The 17,614-nt window shown below is 46.0% G+C and overlaps 1 protein-coding gene across 1 annotated transcript in view; it reads left to right on the forward strand.

Annotated features, from left to right (window-relative positions):
- The window catches only part of LOC119389198 (uncharacterized), a 162,651-nt gene that overhangs the window by 51,147 nt on the left and 93,890 nt on the right, over window positions 1-17,614 (forward strand). Inside the window, exon 2 of the mRNA XM_049415050.1 lies at window positions 17,104-17,201. Coding sequence (XP_049271007.1) covers window positions 17,104-17,201 — 98 coding nt within the window. The remainder of the gene's footprint in view (window positions 1-17,103; window positions 17,202-17,614) is intronic.

The raw sequence follows: 17,614 nt of genomic DNA on the forward strand, positions 1-17,614 counted from the left end.
CACCGCACGGCACATACACATCACATCCACTTCGCCACCGCACGGCACACTACATATTCAATTTTCGGTTTCGTTTTGCATCCGCGCACCACCTATTATCACAGTCATAACATGGTCTTATTACGAACATAAATGACAGGTCATATCATGAAAATCCTGACACGCATGTCATGAACAGCATGATTTACATTCCACAACCTTAGGCTCTTGCGGCCGTTCCGTTAATTTCATATACACCAAAACTGGTACGGCGTGACAAGAATTCATGACGAACATAATGACTGGTCCTAACATGCAAATCATGTTAGGACCATGACATGCATGTCATGTATCTCATGATTTACATGACACGCTCATGATACCAATTATTGTATCATACTGTATGGAAACATGTGTATGCCCCCCCTTATGTAATGCCTTCGGGCCCTTAAGGTGTAATAAATGAAATGAAATGAAATGACGCGCATGTCACGTGCACCATGATTTACATGACATGGTCTCTGGGCGCTCGCGGCCGTTTAAATTAAGGGATATATACGAAAACTGGTATGACGAGACATTTCTGTATGACGAACATAACTGACACGTGGTAACATGAAAATCATGACGTGCATGTCATGTATGACATGATTTACGTTCCACGCTCATGGCGCACTCGCGGTCGTTTCGCTAGATTGATATACACCAAAATTGGTATTGTGCTATGTGACTGTATGAAGAACATGAATAACCGGTGGTAACATGAAAACCATGACATCCATGACATGTATGTCATGATTTACATGCCACGCTCATGGTGCACTTGCGGTCGTTTCCCTTGCATGATATACACCAAAATTGGTATTGCGCGAGCGACACGAACGTATGACGAACGTAAGTGAGAGGTGGTAACATGAAAATCACGACGTGCAAGTCATGTACAACCTGATTTACATGCCACGCTCATGGTGCGCTAGCGGCCGTTTCAGTAGATTGATATACGCCAAAATTGGTATTGCGCGAAATGATTGTATGAAGAACATGAATAACAGATGGTAAGATGAAAAAAATGCCCCCACCTCCCCGAAGGGAATCGTGAGGAAATGCGAATGCATTTCTTGCGCCGAGAGTACACGGCGCAGTACTTTTAATGGCGTAAATTAATGACGAGACGAGGATTTGTACCGTAACCATTTATTTACACATTCATCAGCACCTGTTTGTGTTGTCATTGTACCTGACGGCCATAATCTCAGCCTTGTGGTCGCCGTTGGTGTTTCACAGCGGCGTCTCGAGCACACATTTCTTCTTGAGAGGCGCCCAGCCAGCGGACGGGAGAGTGGGGCGCAGGGAGGAGAGAGAGCGAACGGCGAGAGAAGGAGCGGCGAAGCACTGCACCCAATGCCACCTAGAAGAGCGGTGCGGAGCCGGCGCGCGCCCGCGCAAACCGCGGTGAGGAGGCGGAGCGCGCGCAGTCACGTGGGGTGTGACGTCGCTGCGCCGTTGCTACAGACGCTCCTCTCCGCTCCTCGCGCCGTTGCTATGGGACGGCGGATTCAGGGTCGCTTATAAAGTGCATTCGCACTTAAAACCATGACATGAATGTCATGTATCTCATGATTTACATGACACGCTCATGATGCATTCTCGGCCGCTTCGCTAGCTTGATGTACACCAAAATTGGTATTGCACGCAGCGACTGTATGACGAACGTAAATGAGACATGGTAACACGAAAATCACGACATGCATGACATGTACGACATGATTTACATGTCATGCTCATGGCGCACTCATGGCTGCTTCGCTTGCTTGATATCCACAAAATTGGTATTGTGCTATGTGACTGTATGAAGAACATGAATAACAGGTGCTGGCATGAAAACCATGACATTTATGCAATGTATGTCATGATTTACATGCCTCGCTCATGGTGCACTTGCGGCCGTTTCGCTTGCATGATATACACCAAAATTGGTATTGCGCAACACGACCGTATGACGAACGTAAGTGAGAGGTAGTAACACGAAAATCTTGACATGCAGGTCATGTACAACCTGATTTACATGCCACTCTCATGGTGCGCTAGCGGCCGTTTCAGTAGATTGATATACACCAAAATTGGTATTGCGCGAAGTGACTGTATGAAGAACATGAATAACAGTTGGTAAGATGAAAACCATGACATGCATGTCATGTATCTCATGATTTACATGACACGCTCATGATGCATTCGCGGCCGCTTCGCTAGCTTGATGTACACCAAAATTGGTATTGCGCGCAGCGACTGTATGACGAACGTAAATGAGACATGGTAACACGAAAATCACAACATGCATGACATGTACGACATGATTTACATGTCATGGTCATGGCGCATTCGTGGCCGGTTTGCTTGCATGTTATACACCAAAATTGGTATTACGTGACGCGACTGCATGACGAACGTAAATGAGAGGTGGTAACATGGAAACAGGACATGCAGGTCATGTACGACATGATTTGCAAGCCACACTCATGATACATTCGCGGCCGTTTTCCTAGCTTGATATATACCAAAATTGGTATTGCGCGACGCGACTGAATGACGAACATGAATAACAGGTGGTAACATAAAAACCGTGATATGATGTCATGTATGTCATGATTTACATGCCGCGCTCATGGTGCATTCGCGGCCATTTCGCTCGTTTGATATACACCAAAATTGATATTGCGTGATGTGACTGTATGACGAACATAAATGAGAGGTCTTATCATGCGAATCATGTTATGTACGGTATGATTTACATGCCACTGTCATGGTATGCTTCCGGCCGTTTTGTTAACTGGATATATACCAAAATTGGTATGGCATGACACGAGTGCGTGACGAACATAAGCGACAGGTAATGCATTGTATATACCAGAATATGCGTTTCATTGGCATGGTGTATGCTACATTGTGCATGCATGCGTGCATGGCAAACATGCGATATATGGTGGACTAGATGCCATGGCATGAATGATTTCATTTGGCTCAAAGACAAACAAGGCGATGTATGCAGCTCTTTGCTGGCTGCTTCGCATTACATCATTTCCCACAGTGCGTGGGATCTGCCGAATTTTTTCATCCTCATTCTTTTTTTGAACTGCCTTCGAATGCAACGGCCTTCCCGAGGAAATTGTTGCTACCACCTGCCCGTCTCTGTTTATAAAGCGTCTGACCGAATATATTGAAAGTAACAGTGCGTAATAAAGGTTCCAGTGGTGTACTAACACTTTAGAATAACAAATTTATTGCATTGTATAAACTTTTGTAAAGGACACTTTTGTATTTGTTCTTCATGTAACCACCCCTTATGTAATATCCCCCTGGGGGTCTTTAAGGTATTAAACTGAACTGAACTGAACTCTCGTACGAACGCGCCTCTGCAAAAGATGGGCTAACGGGTACGACGGCCAGCTACCGTTGACGTGACCCGCCAGACCCGAGTCGTAACAGCGGCTTCTCAGCGGCGTGTCATCGCCGTGTGACGTCACGGGGAGACTGCAACTCGCCACGTACTAGCGGCAGATCCGTCATCTGCTTGTGGTGCACGTAAACAACGACGAGTGAATTGTCACCCAGTGACATCGACAGAGATTTCTGAGGTTCAGCCTGCATGCAAGACGACGCACGGCTTTACAGTTCGCAAACTCAGTGGAACTGTGTTGACTCGTGATGATGTCTGTTGCAGTGGGGCTGGCTTGCTGATGTTGAGCGACGAAAACTTTCAAATTAAAGCAAAATATTTTATACGTGTTGTCTGACTACTGTGTGGAGAGCGGTAACACTGCATACCAAAGAAATGAAAAACGCACCTTTTACGACGCCTCAGAATCGTGTCAGTACGCCTTTCACTGGACATGCGTCAAGGCACAACTTGGAGAGAGAGAGAATAAACTTTATTTGGCTTTGGAGCTGTGCTGCAGTGTGCTGTTCTGCAGAACGCCTGTGGATGGGTCCTCAGTCCAGGTCTCCCGCGGCCTTTGCTGACCGTCTGGTGCGTTCAACCAGCCAGATCTGGTCGTCCGCTTCCCGGCTGGACAGCGCAGCCTCCCACTGCTCCGGCGTGGTGTTGTGTATGATGGGTACTGTCGTTATATTCTGGCATCCCCATGCTGTGTGGTAAACTGTGGGTTTCTCTCCACACGAAGGACATCTGTCTGTATTTTGTTGGGTGTATTTTATTGTAAATGTGCAAGCATGGGTATGAATTTGTTTGCAGCTGCCGCCAGGATACCGACTGTTCCTTGTCCAATTTCTTGTGGGGCGGGGGATATCGCCTTCTTGTTTCTCTGAAATGCTCCAGAATGTCCCTGTAAGTGCAGGCCACCACCTCGATGCTCCCGGTCACTGATCTCTCTCGGCTAGCGTATCCTCGAGATACGAGATCGGCCTGACTATTCCTGGCAATACCCTCATGCCCTGGGGCCCAAATTATTTGGTGTTTTTCGTTGCTCGCGCCACCGGTGTTTAAGATACCGGCGGCATTCCGGCCTACCCTACCATTGGTATATCCCCGGCAGGCGTCATGAGAGTCCGTGATTAATATTACTGACTGCCCTAACCTGTTGCCTTCGGCGACCGCTAGAGCAACGGCGGCCTCCTCGGCATCTGACACGGTACAATTCTTCAGTGATGCGCTGACATTCTCTTTTAAGTGAGCGTCGATCATCGTCACCACAGCGTCTTTCCCGTTCTCGTTTGTAGGAGCGTCAACATAGACGGCCTTTTTTCTGTTATGATAGGTCTTGCTAATGCTCTGCGCCTGCCCTGGTGATCGGTAGGGTGCATGCGCTTAGGAATGGGAGCGACCTTGAATGTAGATCTGATCTCGTCCGGTATGTCTACCGTGCGGTCCAACTGTCGTATGCTATCTTGGTAGCCTAATCTCCGGAGGAGGGCTCGTCCTGTCGTAGTGCGCTGTTGTGTCTTCTGAGAGGCAAGCTGCGCCTCCCTGTGTTCGTCATAGGTATTTGTTATGCCGATGTCTATTACTTTTGTGGTTGCCGTGTTTGTTTGCAGACCTAAGGCTGTCTTATAAGCCTTCCTGAGGATCGCCTCCACTTGCTCCCTTTCTCTTTAATTTAAATACTGGTAGGGGAGGCTGTAGGCGGTTCTACTCACCACAAATGCTCTTACAAGCTTGAGGGTGTCATCTTCCTTGAGGCCGTTCATTCTGTTGGTTAAGCGCCTAACCATTCTCGTTATCTGGGCCACCGACCCAGACAGCAATCTGATTGTGTGGTCCACCCTCTGGTTAGATTGAATCCACATTCCCAGAAGCCTTAATGTCTGTACTTCCGGTATGCGGACCCGGCTGGTGTGACTGTTAGGTCGACTTTGTCGCCCTGTCTGGGCCTGCGCACCCAAAGTATTTCCGACTTTTCAGGTGAACATGACAGTCCTCTTGCTTTTGCGTACTCTTACACACAATTGGCAGCCACCTGGAGTCTCTCTTCTTTGAGTCCCAGCGAGCCCTCCGTCGTCCATATCGTGATGGCATCGGCGTACATTGCATGCCGGATGCCTTCTATGGCGTCCAGTTTCTCCGCCAGCTCAACCATTGCAATGTTGAAGAGAAGAGGTGAAATCACGGACCCTTGCGGCGTGCCCTTGTTGGGTAGCCTGAACGTGTCTGACCGCAGGTCGCCCATCCCTATGTTCGCAGTCCTATATGTGAGGAAGGCCTTGACGTAGCCGTGAATTTTTTTCCCGCAATTCAAGTTCGTTATAGCCGATAGTATGGCGATATGTCTAACGTTGTCAAAGGCACCTTTGAGGTCAAGAGCCAGTAATACGTGTTTTCCATACTTAGGAACGTTGGAGAGAACTTCTTCTTTGATGACAAGTAAGACAACTTGCGTTGATATCAACGCAAGATCCAAGCTACCCGTCCCAAGCTATATAGCTTGGGACGGAACCCAAACATCTTGTGAGGCGTGAGGTCGTTATCTTCCAGGTAATTTTGTAGCCTGATCGTAATTATTCGTTCATATAGTTTCCCTAAGCACGAAGTCAGTGAGATAGGTCGTAGGTTTTCTAAGCTCGGCTTTTTGCCTGGCTTTGGGTTGGTGATGATCTGCACGTGTCGCCACTCCATTCGAACGGTCTCCGCTTCCCAATGCTTGTTCAGGAATTCCGCGATAGTTTTGACATGTTCCGGCCTCAGGTTTCTTATTAATGCATTGGCGATCCTGTCTGCTCCGGATGCTGTGTTCTTGACAGCCATTCTGACTGCCGCGTACACATCTTCTTGCGTAATGTACACCTCTTCTTGCGTAATAGAAACAAGCAAAGGGAAGAATCTGGCTCAAGTGTCAGCACATGCATGCCTCGAATTGGTCACGGACTTTACGAAGCCGACTAGAATGGGGAACAGTGTCAGCAGAGATACGTGCCCAGACCTCACATTTGTAAAAAACACCCATCACGTGTATTGGGAAAACACTGAAGAGAACATCGGCAGCGACCACTTTATCCTTTGGATGTCAGTCGCCACCGCGAAAGTGCGAAGAAAACTCGCACAGGCAAAAATAACAAACTGGAATGCCTTTAGACAAGACTGCGAAGAAGAACCGATTCAAATGATTGTGGAATGGAGCAAAGGGATCCGCGAGGCGTACGAAAGGGCAACAAAGGTAGTGGAAAGGACGAACACCACCCCTGAAATCGATAATTACCTACTACGCCTGTGGGAAGCTCGTAGAAGCATGACCAAGAGATGGAGGAGACAGAAAGGCAACAGAAAACTGAAACGAAAAATCGCTGCGTTAACGGTCGAAGCAGAGTAATACGCGCAAGAGCTCTCGAAGCAAAAATGGAACGAATTCTGCGACTCGCTCAAGGGCACGCTAGGGACTGCCAAAACTTGGGCGCTGCTGAGAAACATGATCGATCCAACCAAGTCCAAAACAGAAAACAACGAGACGCTACACAGAATCGCCCACGACTTCCAAGGCAATGATGCGGAGCTACTAGTCAAGATCAGGGAACGATACATTGGGTCTGTCAACATCGCTGCCTGCACAGACCCCTATCAAGGTGCCGAAAACGATAAACTGGAGAGTTTCACAGGAGCCGACAACCTTTACGTTAGCCCTGCCAGCAATCTTTTTGAAATTGCGAGCAGTGTTGTGCATATACGAAACGACGCCCACCTTTTTAGCATGCACACACACCTGATGTCTTGTTACCCTCAGGCTGACCGCAGCTTTTTGTATTTTGTGCATCGGTTCGGTCTTGATCGGAGGACACCCTGCCGATTTAAGGCGAAACACGTACTCGTTGAAGCTGTTAAGGTGTACACGTGTCTTCTCGAGAGCACGTGTGGCCCTCGTACTGAGTGGCCACAACAATGCCACCCAGTGCCGGGGCCACACAGGACCGATAAAAAACCGGCAGATCCCACGCACTGTGGGAATCGATGTAATGCGAAGCAGCCGGCAAAGAGCTGCATACATCGCTTTGTTTATTTTCGAGTCAAATGAAATCATTCATGCCATGGCATCTAGTTCACCATATATCGCATGTTTGCCATGCACGCGTGCATGCACAATGTGGTATATACCATGCCAATGAAACGTATATTCTGGTATATACACTGCATGACCGGTCATTTATGTTCATCACGCACTCCTGTCATGCCATACCAATTTTGGTATATATCCAGTTATCTAAACGGCCGGAAGCGCACCATAACAGTGTCATGTAAGTCATACCGTACATGACATGCATAACATAATTCGCATGTTAGGACCTGTCATTTATGTTCATCATACAGTCACATTGCACAATACCAATTTTGGTGTATATCAAACGAGCGAAATGGCCGCGAGTCCACCATGAGCGTGGCATGTAAATCATGCCATACATGACATGCATGTCATGGTTTTCATGTTACCACGTGTCATTTATCTTCGCCATACATTCGCGTCACGCAATGCCAATTTTGGTGTATATCAAGCTAGCGAAACGGCCGCGATCGGACAATGAGCGTGGCATGTAAATCATGCCGTAAACGACATGCATATCATAATTTTCAAGTTACCACCTGGCAGTTACCACTTCCAGCATTATTAAAATCTAACCCACGCAAAATCTGGTCTTCTATTAACCCCGCTAGAACCGATACAGTTTCCTTTATATTAGATGACACGGCAGTTTCAGACCCTATTAAGATAGCTAATGCGTTCAATATCTATTTTCAGTCAGCGTTCACGCACGACAATAATGCTCTCCCTTCGCTTAGAAGTTCTAATCCAGAGCTGTCCGTCGACGATCTGGTAATTAGCACAGATGGTATCCTAAACTTGATTCTCAAGTTAGATACGAAGAAGTGCACTGGCCCCGATAACATTCCAAATAGCTTTCTGGTGCGATACGCCCTGTGGTGTTCACGTTATTTGACCATCATTTTTAACAAATCTTTGTCTTCAAGTACAGTCCCCGAGTCCTGGAAGTTAGCCAAGGTCCTGCCTCTGCATAAATCAGGAAACAGACAACTCCTCTCCAACTATAGACCCATATCACTTACTTCCAATTCTGGAAAGCTGCTCGAACACATCATTCATAAACACATAACTGAGTTTCTTGAATCGAATAATCTTCTGTCCTGCACACAACATGGATTTCGTCGCGGCTTCAGCACAATAACGCAACTGGTGGAATTTTCACATGATATTATTAGTAATTTAGATATTGGTAATCAAATTGATGCAATATTTATAGATTTCTCGAAGGCTTTCGACACCGTTATACACAGCAAGCTTATAGGTAAACTAGAGGTACTTTTAAATAATCCGCAATTAATTGACTGGTTAGCAAGCTTTCTAAACTCGCGCTCTCAATTCGTCTCATTCAATTCCAAGTCCTCGTCAGCAGTAGAAGTTACATCTGGTGTCCCACAGGGCTCCGTTCTCGGTCCCCTATTATTTCTGATTTTTATAAATGACCTTCCCAGCAATATTAGGTCCCAAGTTCGCCTGTACGCCGACGACTGTGTACTTTACCAGGTAATTACTTCTCCTAATGATCATGCCATACTTCAAGATTCTTTCTCGCAGTTTTGTTCTTGGTGCTCGGATTGGCAGATGCAGATAAACTTCCAAAAAACAGTAGTTTTGTCTTTCACGAACAGCCATTCTCCATCACAATATGCATACTCCTTCAACAACATCGCAGTTCCCCGAGCACAGACATACAAATACCTTGGCGTTATGTTCACATACAACATGCAATGGTCGCATCACATAGATTACATTACATCTAAAGCATTAAAAAAATTAGGTTATTTAAGACGTACATCATCTGCATCGCCAAAATCCACCAAATTACTGATGTACAAAACACTGATCCGCCCTATATTAGAGTACGCTTCGTGTGTGTGGAATCCATACAAAGTGTGTGACGTGAATAAAATTGAATCTGTCCAAAGGAAATCTGTTCGCTTCATTTTTCATCACTATGACCATGATTTTTCGCCCTCATCTGCAATGAAATCTTTGAAGTTATCTCCATTGTGCGCTAGGCGTGATATTGACTCTTTGAAACTTTTGCACTCTTATGTTCATTCATCATGCCGGCTATCTAATGATAATTACATCGTGTATGCTAATGCTCTTGCAACTAGACGTGGTCACAATCTTAACATAAGGCCATTCTTCGCACGTACTAATATGTTCAAATACAGATTTTTTTCCGAAAATTATTGTCTACTGGAACGATCTACCCGGTTCTGTTCGTGAATTGAATATGTCAGATTTTTTGGAGGCACTTGAATGACATTGTTGTCCTTTTTTTTTCTTCTTCTTCTTTTCATTTATGTACCCGGTTGTGCTCAAGAGGTGGCGATATTTGTTCTGAAGAAGAACTTGTTGTGCTGTTACTGTTATTCTTTCCTAGTGTATGTACCCCACTCCTGCAATAGCCCTGCATTGGGCTGCAGTATTTGAAAATAAATAAATAAATATATCTTTGTCATACAGTCACGTTGCGCAATACCAGTTTTGGTGTATATCAAGCGAGCGATACGGCCGCGAGCGCATCATGAGCGTGGCATGTAAATCATGTGGCACATGACTTGCCTGTCATGATTTTCATGTTACCACCTCTCATTTACGTTCGTCATACAGGCGCGTCGCGCAATACCTATTTTGGCATACATCAAGCTAGTGAAACGTCCGCGAATGTACCATGAGCGTGGCATGTAAATCATGACATGCATGTCATGGTTTTCATGTTACCACCTGTTATTCATGTTCTTGATACAGTCACATCGCACAATACCAACTTTGGTGCATATCAATCTAGCGAAACGGCCGCGAGCGCACCATGAGCGTGCCATGCAAATCATGTACATGACACGCATGTCATGGTTTTCATGTTAGCACCTCTAATTTACGTTCGTGATACAATCGCGTCGTGCAATACCAATTTAGGTGTATATCAAGCACGCGAAACGGCTGCGAATGCACCATGAGCGTGGCATGTAAATCATGACATACATGACATGCATGTCATGGTTTTCATGTTACCACCGGCTATTCATGTTCTTCATACAGTCACATCGCGCATTACCAATTGTGGTGTATATCAACCTAACGAAACGGCCGCGAGTGCGTCATGAGCGTGGCATGTATATCATGACGTGCATGACACGCGTGTCATGATTTTCATGTTACCACGTGTCAGTTATGTTCGTCATATCGAAATGTCTCGTCATATCAGTTTTCGTATATATCCATTCATTTAAACGGCCGCGAGCGCCCCGAGACCATGTCATGTAAATTATGCAGAACATGACATGCGTGCAGGGGCGTAGCCAGAAATTTTTTTCGGGGGGGGGTTCAACCATACTTTATGTATGTTCGTGCGTGCGTTTGTACGTGTGCGTGCCTATATACGCAAGCAAAACTGAAAAATTTCGGGGGGGGTTTGAACCCCCCCAACCCCCCCTTGGCTACGCCCCTGCATGCGTGTCATGAGTTGCACGTTAGGACCTCTCATTATATTCGCCATGAACTCTTGTCACGTCATACCAGTTTTGGTATGTATGAAATTAACGGAATGGCCGCAAGAGCCCCAAGGCCGTGGAATGTAAATCATGTTATTCATGACATGCATATCACGATTTTCATGTTATGACTTTGCATTTATGTTCGTAAGACGGTCATGTTATTTCATACCAATTTTGGTATACATCCGATTAACGAAACGGCCAGGAGAGCACAAAGTCGCAGGCGGCTTGATAGATAGATAGATAGATAGATAGATAGATAGATAGATAGATAGATAGATAGATAGATAGATAGATAGATAGATAGATAGATAGATAGATAGATAGATAGATAGATAGATAGATAGATAGATAGGCTCAAACTCGCAGAAGTTCGCTAAGAAATGCTTCGCATTTAAAATCCCTCTCCTTTGAATGTCATTCTACTGAACTTGCATTGAGTACAGGGAGAGCCGCAGCAATTCAGAGAAAACCTTCAACACATGTACCGCATTTATTTTGGAAGCGCACTGACCCGAAGCGTAAAATGGATTCTTCAAGAATGCTTGATAAGAAGCCAGCGGGAGGGAATGATGCAAGTTCGTGACATCTACGGAGAAGGCATTAAGGCTAACCCTTGATTCTGTATCCAGGCATCAACATCCTGCCCCGGATTTTTACAGCGAAAGCTCTTATCAGATCATTTCAACTACGGCGCCGTTTTTGGCGCCGTAGTTGTCCGCCGCCGCCGCCGCCGCCGCCGCCGGTGTCCGTAACCACTATCGCTCGAAATAAGAAAAAAAAACGAAATAAGAAAAAAATTCCAGGATGGAACGAGGTTCGAACCTGGGCCCTGTGCGTGGGAGCCCAGCATTCAACCTCTGAGGCATGCCGATGCTTGAAACTGCCTAGCAAAAAGACCCTATACAGTCTTCATGTCGGGAAGGAACCACATTAACATATGTAATGTAGCGTGGTAGAAAAGTAAAATAACAACCAAGTGTCACACAATGCGAATTCTGTAACCAGGCGTCACACAATGCCAATTGCGCAACGAGTTGTTGAATTCTTCCAACCCATTACAAAGGGGTCTGCCATAATTCTTCATCGTCATTAGGCACAGCATCAACAAAGTGCACACAATGCCTTACAGGTGTTTAGCAGATACCAGGGTTCTGCGCAGAATGACGAAAAATTGCGTAGTGGCTGCTTCCTTCGTTCACAAAAATTATGATTTATAGCGTAGTGGGTTCCGCGCAAGTGCACTTCTATTGGTTGCCAAGGAACCCCATAAGGCTCCCATGATCCATTTCCCCAGGGTCTCAATAACGTTAATTCCCTTTCTCTTTCTCTTTCTCACGTTAGCGTATGTTATAAAGTGTGGTGGGAGAATGAAATAAAGACCTGGCGTCACACAATGCGAAGTACGTAACTAGTTGGTCATTTAAAGCTTCCAACCGATTACAAAAGGCTCAGTCATAATTCTTTATCTTCATCAGTCGTCGTATCAAGAAACTGCACAAAATGCCTTAAAGATGGTACTTCGCTTCTCCGCAGAATGACGAGTAATGTCGTGGTGGGGGCTTCCAACTTCACAAAAATTATCGTTTGTGGCGTAGTGGGTACGTTGCTAGTGTAGTTGTATTAGTAGCCATAAGAGAGTTTATAACGGGCTCTAGAAATGCCGCTCTTCGAGCTTTCGCTGTGACTGTGCTGCGCTTTCCGCGCAGGCCTGGCGTTTTTTGTAGCGACTGGGTCATCCATATCTAAAAACGCAAGTGGCACTGCTAGAACCAATATATACTAGAGTACCGCGATGTGCGCGCCCCCGCTTAGAGCGGTGTCAGCTTTTGAAACGGCAGGTGCCGCCTCCTCGGCCTTGGCGGCAGCGTAGCCGCCGTTTTTAATCCCCCGCCCGCTCACTTGTGCGTGGCGTGCGGGCTGTTGTTAGGTCGGTGTTCGTTTCCCACTAGTTTTATGCGCTTGCTACCGTCACCATGGCCGGGTGTTGCGTGCCGCAGTGCACCAATAATTCAAGGAACGCTGGGAGCTGTATCGTTTTCGAAGATATGAGGTTCCTTTGGACAGTAAAAATCAAACGTGACTAGCGGCATCCGAACAACACATTATGCACTTTCAGCGCAATTTTCCGGCCGGTATTTCGAATGGACATGCAAGGATAACTTCTGCTGGTGTCAACCTTGCGTAATCAATGGACATACTGATATCAGCTACAAGCTTAAAATATTTTGGTTCACGTTTGCATGAATTCTGCATTTTACTTCGCAAACATTCTTTGCTGCACTTGGCTGGTCCTGTATCTGCCTTTGAATTTTGCTTTCGCTATTTTTGTGATGTGAAATGTATCATGCAATATATTATGCGTGTTTGTATGGAGATCAGATCCTTCTTTTTTCTTAATAATAATTATTTGTGAGAATTTACATCCCAAAAACCACGATATGATTATGAGAGGCTCGGTATATAGTGAAAGGCTCCCGAAATTTTGACCATCTGTTGTTCTTTAACGTACACCTAAATCTAAGTACACGGGCCTCTGCCATTTCACCTCCATCGAAATGGGGCCGCTGCGGCCGGGATTCGATCCCGCAACCTTCGGGTCATCAGTCGAGCACCATAACTAAAACCACGGCTGATTCTTGTTTTCTATATTCCTTTTCCGTGTTCTTCAAGTGCTGGTCTGATGCCCATGTATGTATGTGTGCCGTTAAATGTTTTTATCCTGCCCTGTTTCTGTTTTTCAAGTTTACATTTTCGTCCTGTCTTAAATCAATACGCAGTTCTTGTTTTTAAATCACGCACGATCATTGTGAAGCGACTAGTGGCAGTTGTGTTTTATTATGCAATTTGCGTTTTATTTGTGTATTGGCGCTTCGGTCAGCGCAGCATTAGTGCGTACAAATAAATGGCCTGTGCACTGGATAATAACACACGCACACACGCATTCAGTATTTTATTTCTTTGATCAAGCATAATTTATTCATTTAATAATAAAGTAAGCCATGAAGGCTCATACAGGAATGCGCATACAAACAGTTCTCAAGAAGCGTCTACACATATAAAACAAGAAGACGGGAAAGCAGTGTGTACTGTAGACACGCTAAGTCAGTAAAAAAAATACGAGAAACAAAGTTGTACAATGAGCGCCTCATGGAAAACCAATTAGTACAATAAAAGAGACGTCCGCCTCGGTGGTACAGTGGTGACGGTGCTCGTCTGCTGAACCGAAAGTCGCGGGTTCGACCCCGGCCGCGGCGGTCGCATTTCGGTGGAGGCGAAATGCTAGAGGCCCGTGTAGTGTGCGATGCTGGAGGACGTTAGAGACCTAGGTGTTCAAAATTTCTGGAGCCCTCCACTGAGGCGTGCGTCTTAATCATATATAGTTTTGGACCGTAAAACCTCAGATAATATTTTAAATAAAAAGACAAATAAACGACGCTGTGGATACGCAGCACAAAATGCAGAATAGTATTGGAAACACTCAATACCATGGCATGCAATCAGGCATCCAAACAAAAAAAGCAAGCTGCAGATACAAAAGGAAGAACACACAGATACTGCGCGTGTATGCACAGTTTTATGGCATAGTAAACACGTATTCATCATTCTGATAAGGACTCAAGGTGCAAGTCGAGTGCCGATACAAATGCGGGCACAGATTAGGAGCAAGAAATGTCAGTAATAATACTCATAAGGGTCGAAAGCTGGGCGAGTTGGTAAGGTTTCATCTTCTAGGAAACTGCGCGGCAGACGGGACACAAAGAAAGAACGAAAGAGGCAGACGAGCGCTCGTCTGTCTCTTTCGTTACTTCTTTGTGTTCCGTCTGCCGCGCAGCTTGCTAGAAGATATTCATAAAGAAGCTCTCGTTTCATCTTAGCAGGATATTTGCACCATAATGCCTCGGCCCTTTATCCTGTGTACAATATGTATGATTCCATTTATAATGAACGAGTGAACTGTGCGTAAAAGTAGCAAAATAAGCCGCCTTAGTCGCGCTTAGATAGCTTTGCATCACTAAAGTGCGTATGTTGCGATATATATTCTGCTGCTGACATGTATGAATTCTTTAAATGATTCTTTGTGTATTTGGAATGCAGAGTTTACGAGGAAATTAAGTAAGGCTTAGCTCTGTCGTTTCCGACGTAAAAAAGAGGATTCGTTTTCAACATAACAAGGTCTACGTCTAGCGCATAGCACATGCACAGGCCGTTAGCTTACATGAATTACATGCTCCCTTAATAAGCACTTATGTAAGAACAGCACTAAAAGCTGTCAAGTCTTGAAAAAAGAAAAGAAAGCGAGAAAGCGCGCTAGCATGCGCTTATTTCCGGATGCGTCCGTGCACCGCAAGCGCGTTGTATAGCGCGTTACGCATGCTGCCTAGCTGCGGCGGGAGGCGCAATGGCGGCCGTCGTATCAGACGACGCGACTGTCCTCAAGCTCAGTGGAGCGCGCGGGTATCAAGGCACCTACCCTATACAGACATCTGCAAGTGAACACAAGTATTGAAAAAGGCGCACTAAAAACCACTCCGAGAGCGACTTTCTCACGTCAAGGCGAAGCTTCCTGCACAAATCTTTTTGCCTCCCTTTGGCCAACGACACTCTTTTAGAAGAAAGAAAAAGAAATTGGGCCGCATTTGCGGGGCGAAGATAGCAGCGAAGCTAGCCTGTCTGCCAGCAACAGCGGAGCGAGTGCTCGGACTTCCGGGGAGGAAGCTGCCCTCCAGTCTGCATTCCTCGCTTCAACGACATGGCTTTGGCAGGAACAGGCATTTTCCCCTTTCGTCCTAGCGAGCGCGCTCAAATCAGCCAATGGCCGTGGACCTTGGGTCTTTGGCGTGGTCATTTGCGCTTATGGCAAAGAGAGAAGAGGGAACGATTTCTGCCTGAGTTAGAGCATTGATTGTAAATTCCAGGCCGGAGTGCTGCGCTATGTTTGGCTCGGAGCCTCGACTACGGATCGGCATCGCTTTCTGACTATGCGGAAGAAGTGTGACAGGGCCCATTTAAATATGTAAGCATGCCTGTGCCGACTCAACGAGAAAACTGACCGTTCGTCCCCCTGTAACGTAAGACGGTCGCCACCACGAGTGAAACAAACAAAATAAATTTTGACTTGGGTGCTCGGGTTTGAACATGGGCGCTCTAAATGCGAGCATCTTTACCGCCCTTTTCTTCCTTTTTATTGCCTTTTACATGTTCACATGCTCGCTGAAAAGCACGGTAACAGCACGATTTGGTGTAATGATGAGCTGACTACATGCCAAGACCTTGGCATGTGTAACAACGCTTCCACTCGCGAAAGCCACCCCCGAACATCCTTGGACAAAATGGCTCACAGTTTCGCAAAAATATTGTCGCACAGATCTCACTGCTACAAAGGCCGTATGCAGACCCAGGGGCTTAACAAGGTCATAAGGTTCGCCATCTTCTTTTTCAACGGAGAGAAAGCGGATTTTTTCAGAATTATTTGCAATATTTCTTGTGGGATGCAATAACTCGGATGGCCGAGAGAACGTCCTCAGAGAGACGGCAAGAAAGGGATAAAGAGCTACAAAGAAAGAGCAAGCGAGAAATGTAGAGAGAGACGAAGGATGAAAAGAAAAAAGGAAGGGATCGTTATGTAAATTCCCGTAACATGTGGGAGTAGCCGGGTGGCGCGGGGCAACCTCAGCGCCTGCTCTGGACTCTAATAAAGTTGTACTCTCTCTCTCTCTCTCGTGTGACATGTCGCCACGAAAGTCACGTAACGCTAGTCACCTCGCATGGTCCCAACAAAATCACGTAACACTAGTCACGTGACATGTCCCCGCCAAAATCGCCTAACACTAGTCAGGTTACGAAAATGGCGTACCACTAATCACGTGGCATGTCCCCGGCAAAATCAGGTAACACTAGTCATGTGACATAGCGTGCGTGAAATCCCTGTAACTCCGCGCGTCCTTCACGTATTTCAAAAATTTTTTGCGGCCGTTGATTGGTGCGGCCTTTTTCAACGCAATCATTCGACATTTACTTGTAAAAGTTTTGCACGGCCCCTTTAAATGTTTGACAAACGACTGTGTTTGCTGTGCATGCAGGACAAGAACAGCCATTGTCCCCGAACGTCTTCCTAAGCAACGACGTGCACGAGATGAGCGATGATTTTAGCAGCGAAGAAGAGAACGACTACCAACACGTAAGTGCAGTTAAACTTCAAGCATTCTGTGCTCCCATTCGCACACAAGAAAGCTCCGCCTTGTGGAAATGCTGCATATCCTTTACTCTTAAACGCGCATATTCACTCTATGAAACAAGCTGTCACAATGGACGAGAAGAAGCTGCTGAGAAAGGGCAGTCGTTTCGCAGTTATGGCACCAGTATAGCTCTATGCCGTACTCCGTCAGTGCCTTAGCACTACCGAAAGTTCTCTCCCATAACTTTATGAGAGCACCTCAAGAGGATGGTGATTCTTTGCTTTCACAGGATTAGGGTCAAAAAGCTTCGTTTAACTATTCTCTTTGGCGCTAAACGGAAGTGGTTCGGATGAAGGTAAGAAAACAGCCGATATACGTTTTTTTATCGCCCTCCCAAGGTGCCTTGCAGCAGTTT

The sequence above is a fragment of the Rhipicephalus sanguineus genome, chromosome 4, assembly GCF_013339695.2.
Source record: "Rhipicephalus sanguineus isolate Rsan-2018 chromosome 4, BIME_Rsan_1.4, whole genome shotgun sequence".
Lineage (NCBI taxonomy): Eukaryota > Metazoa > Arthropoda > Arachnida > Ixodida > Ixodidae > Rhipicephalus > Rhipicephalus sanguineus.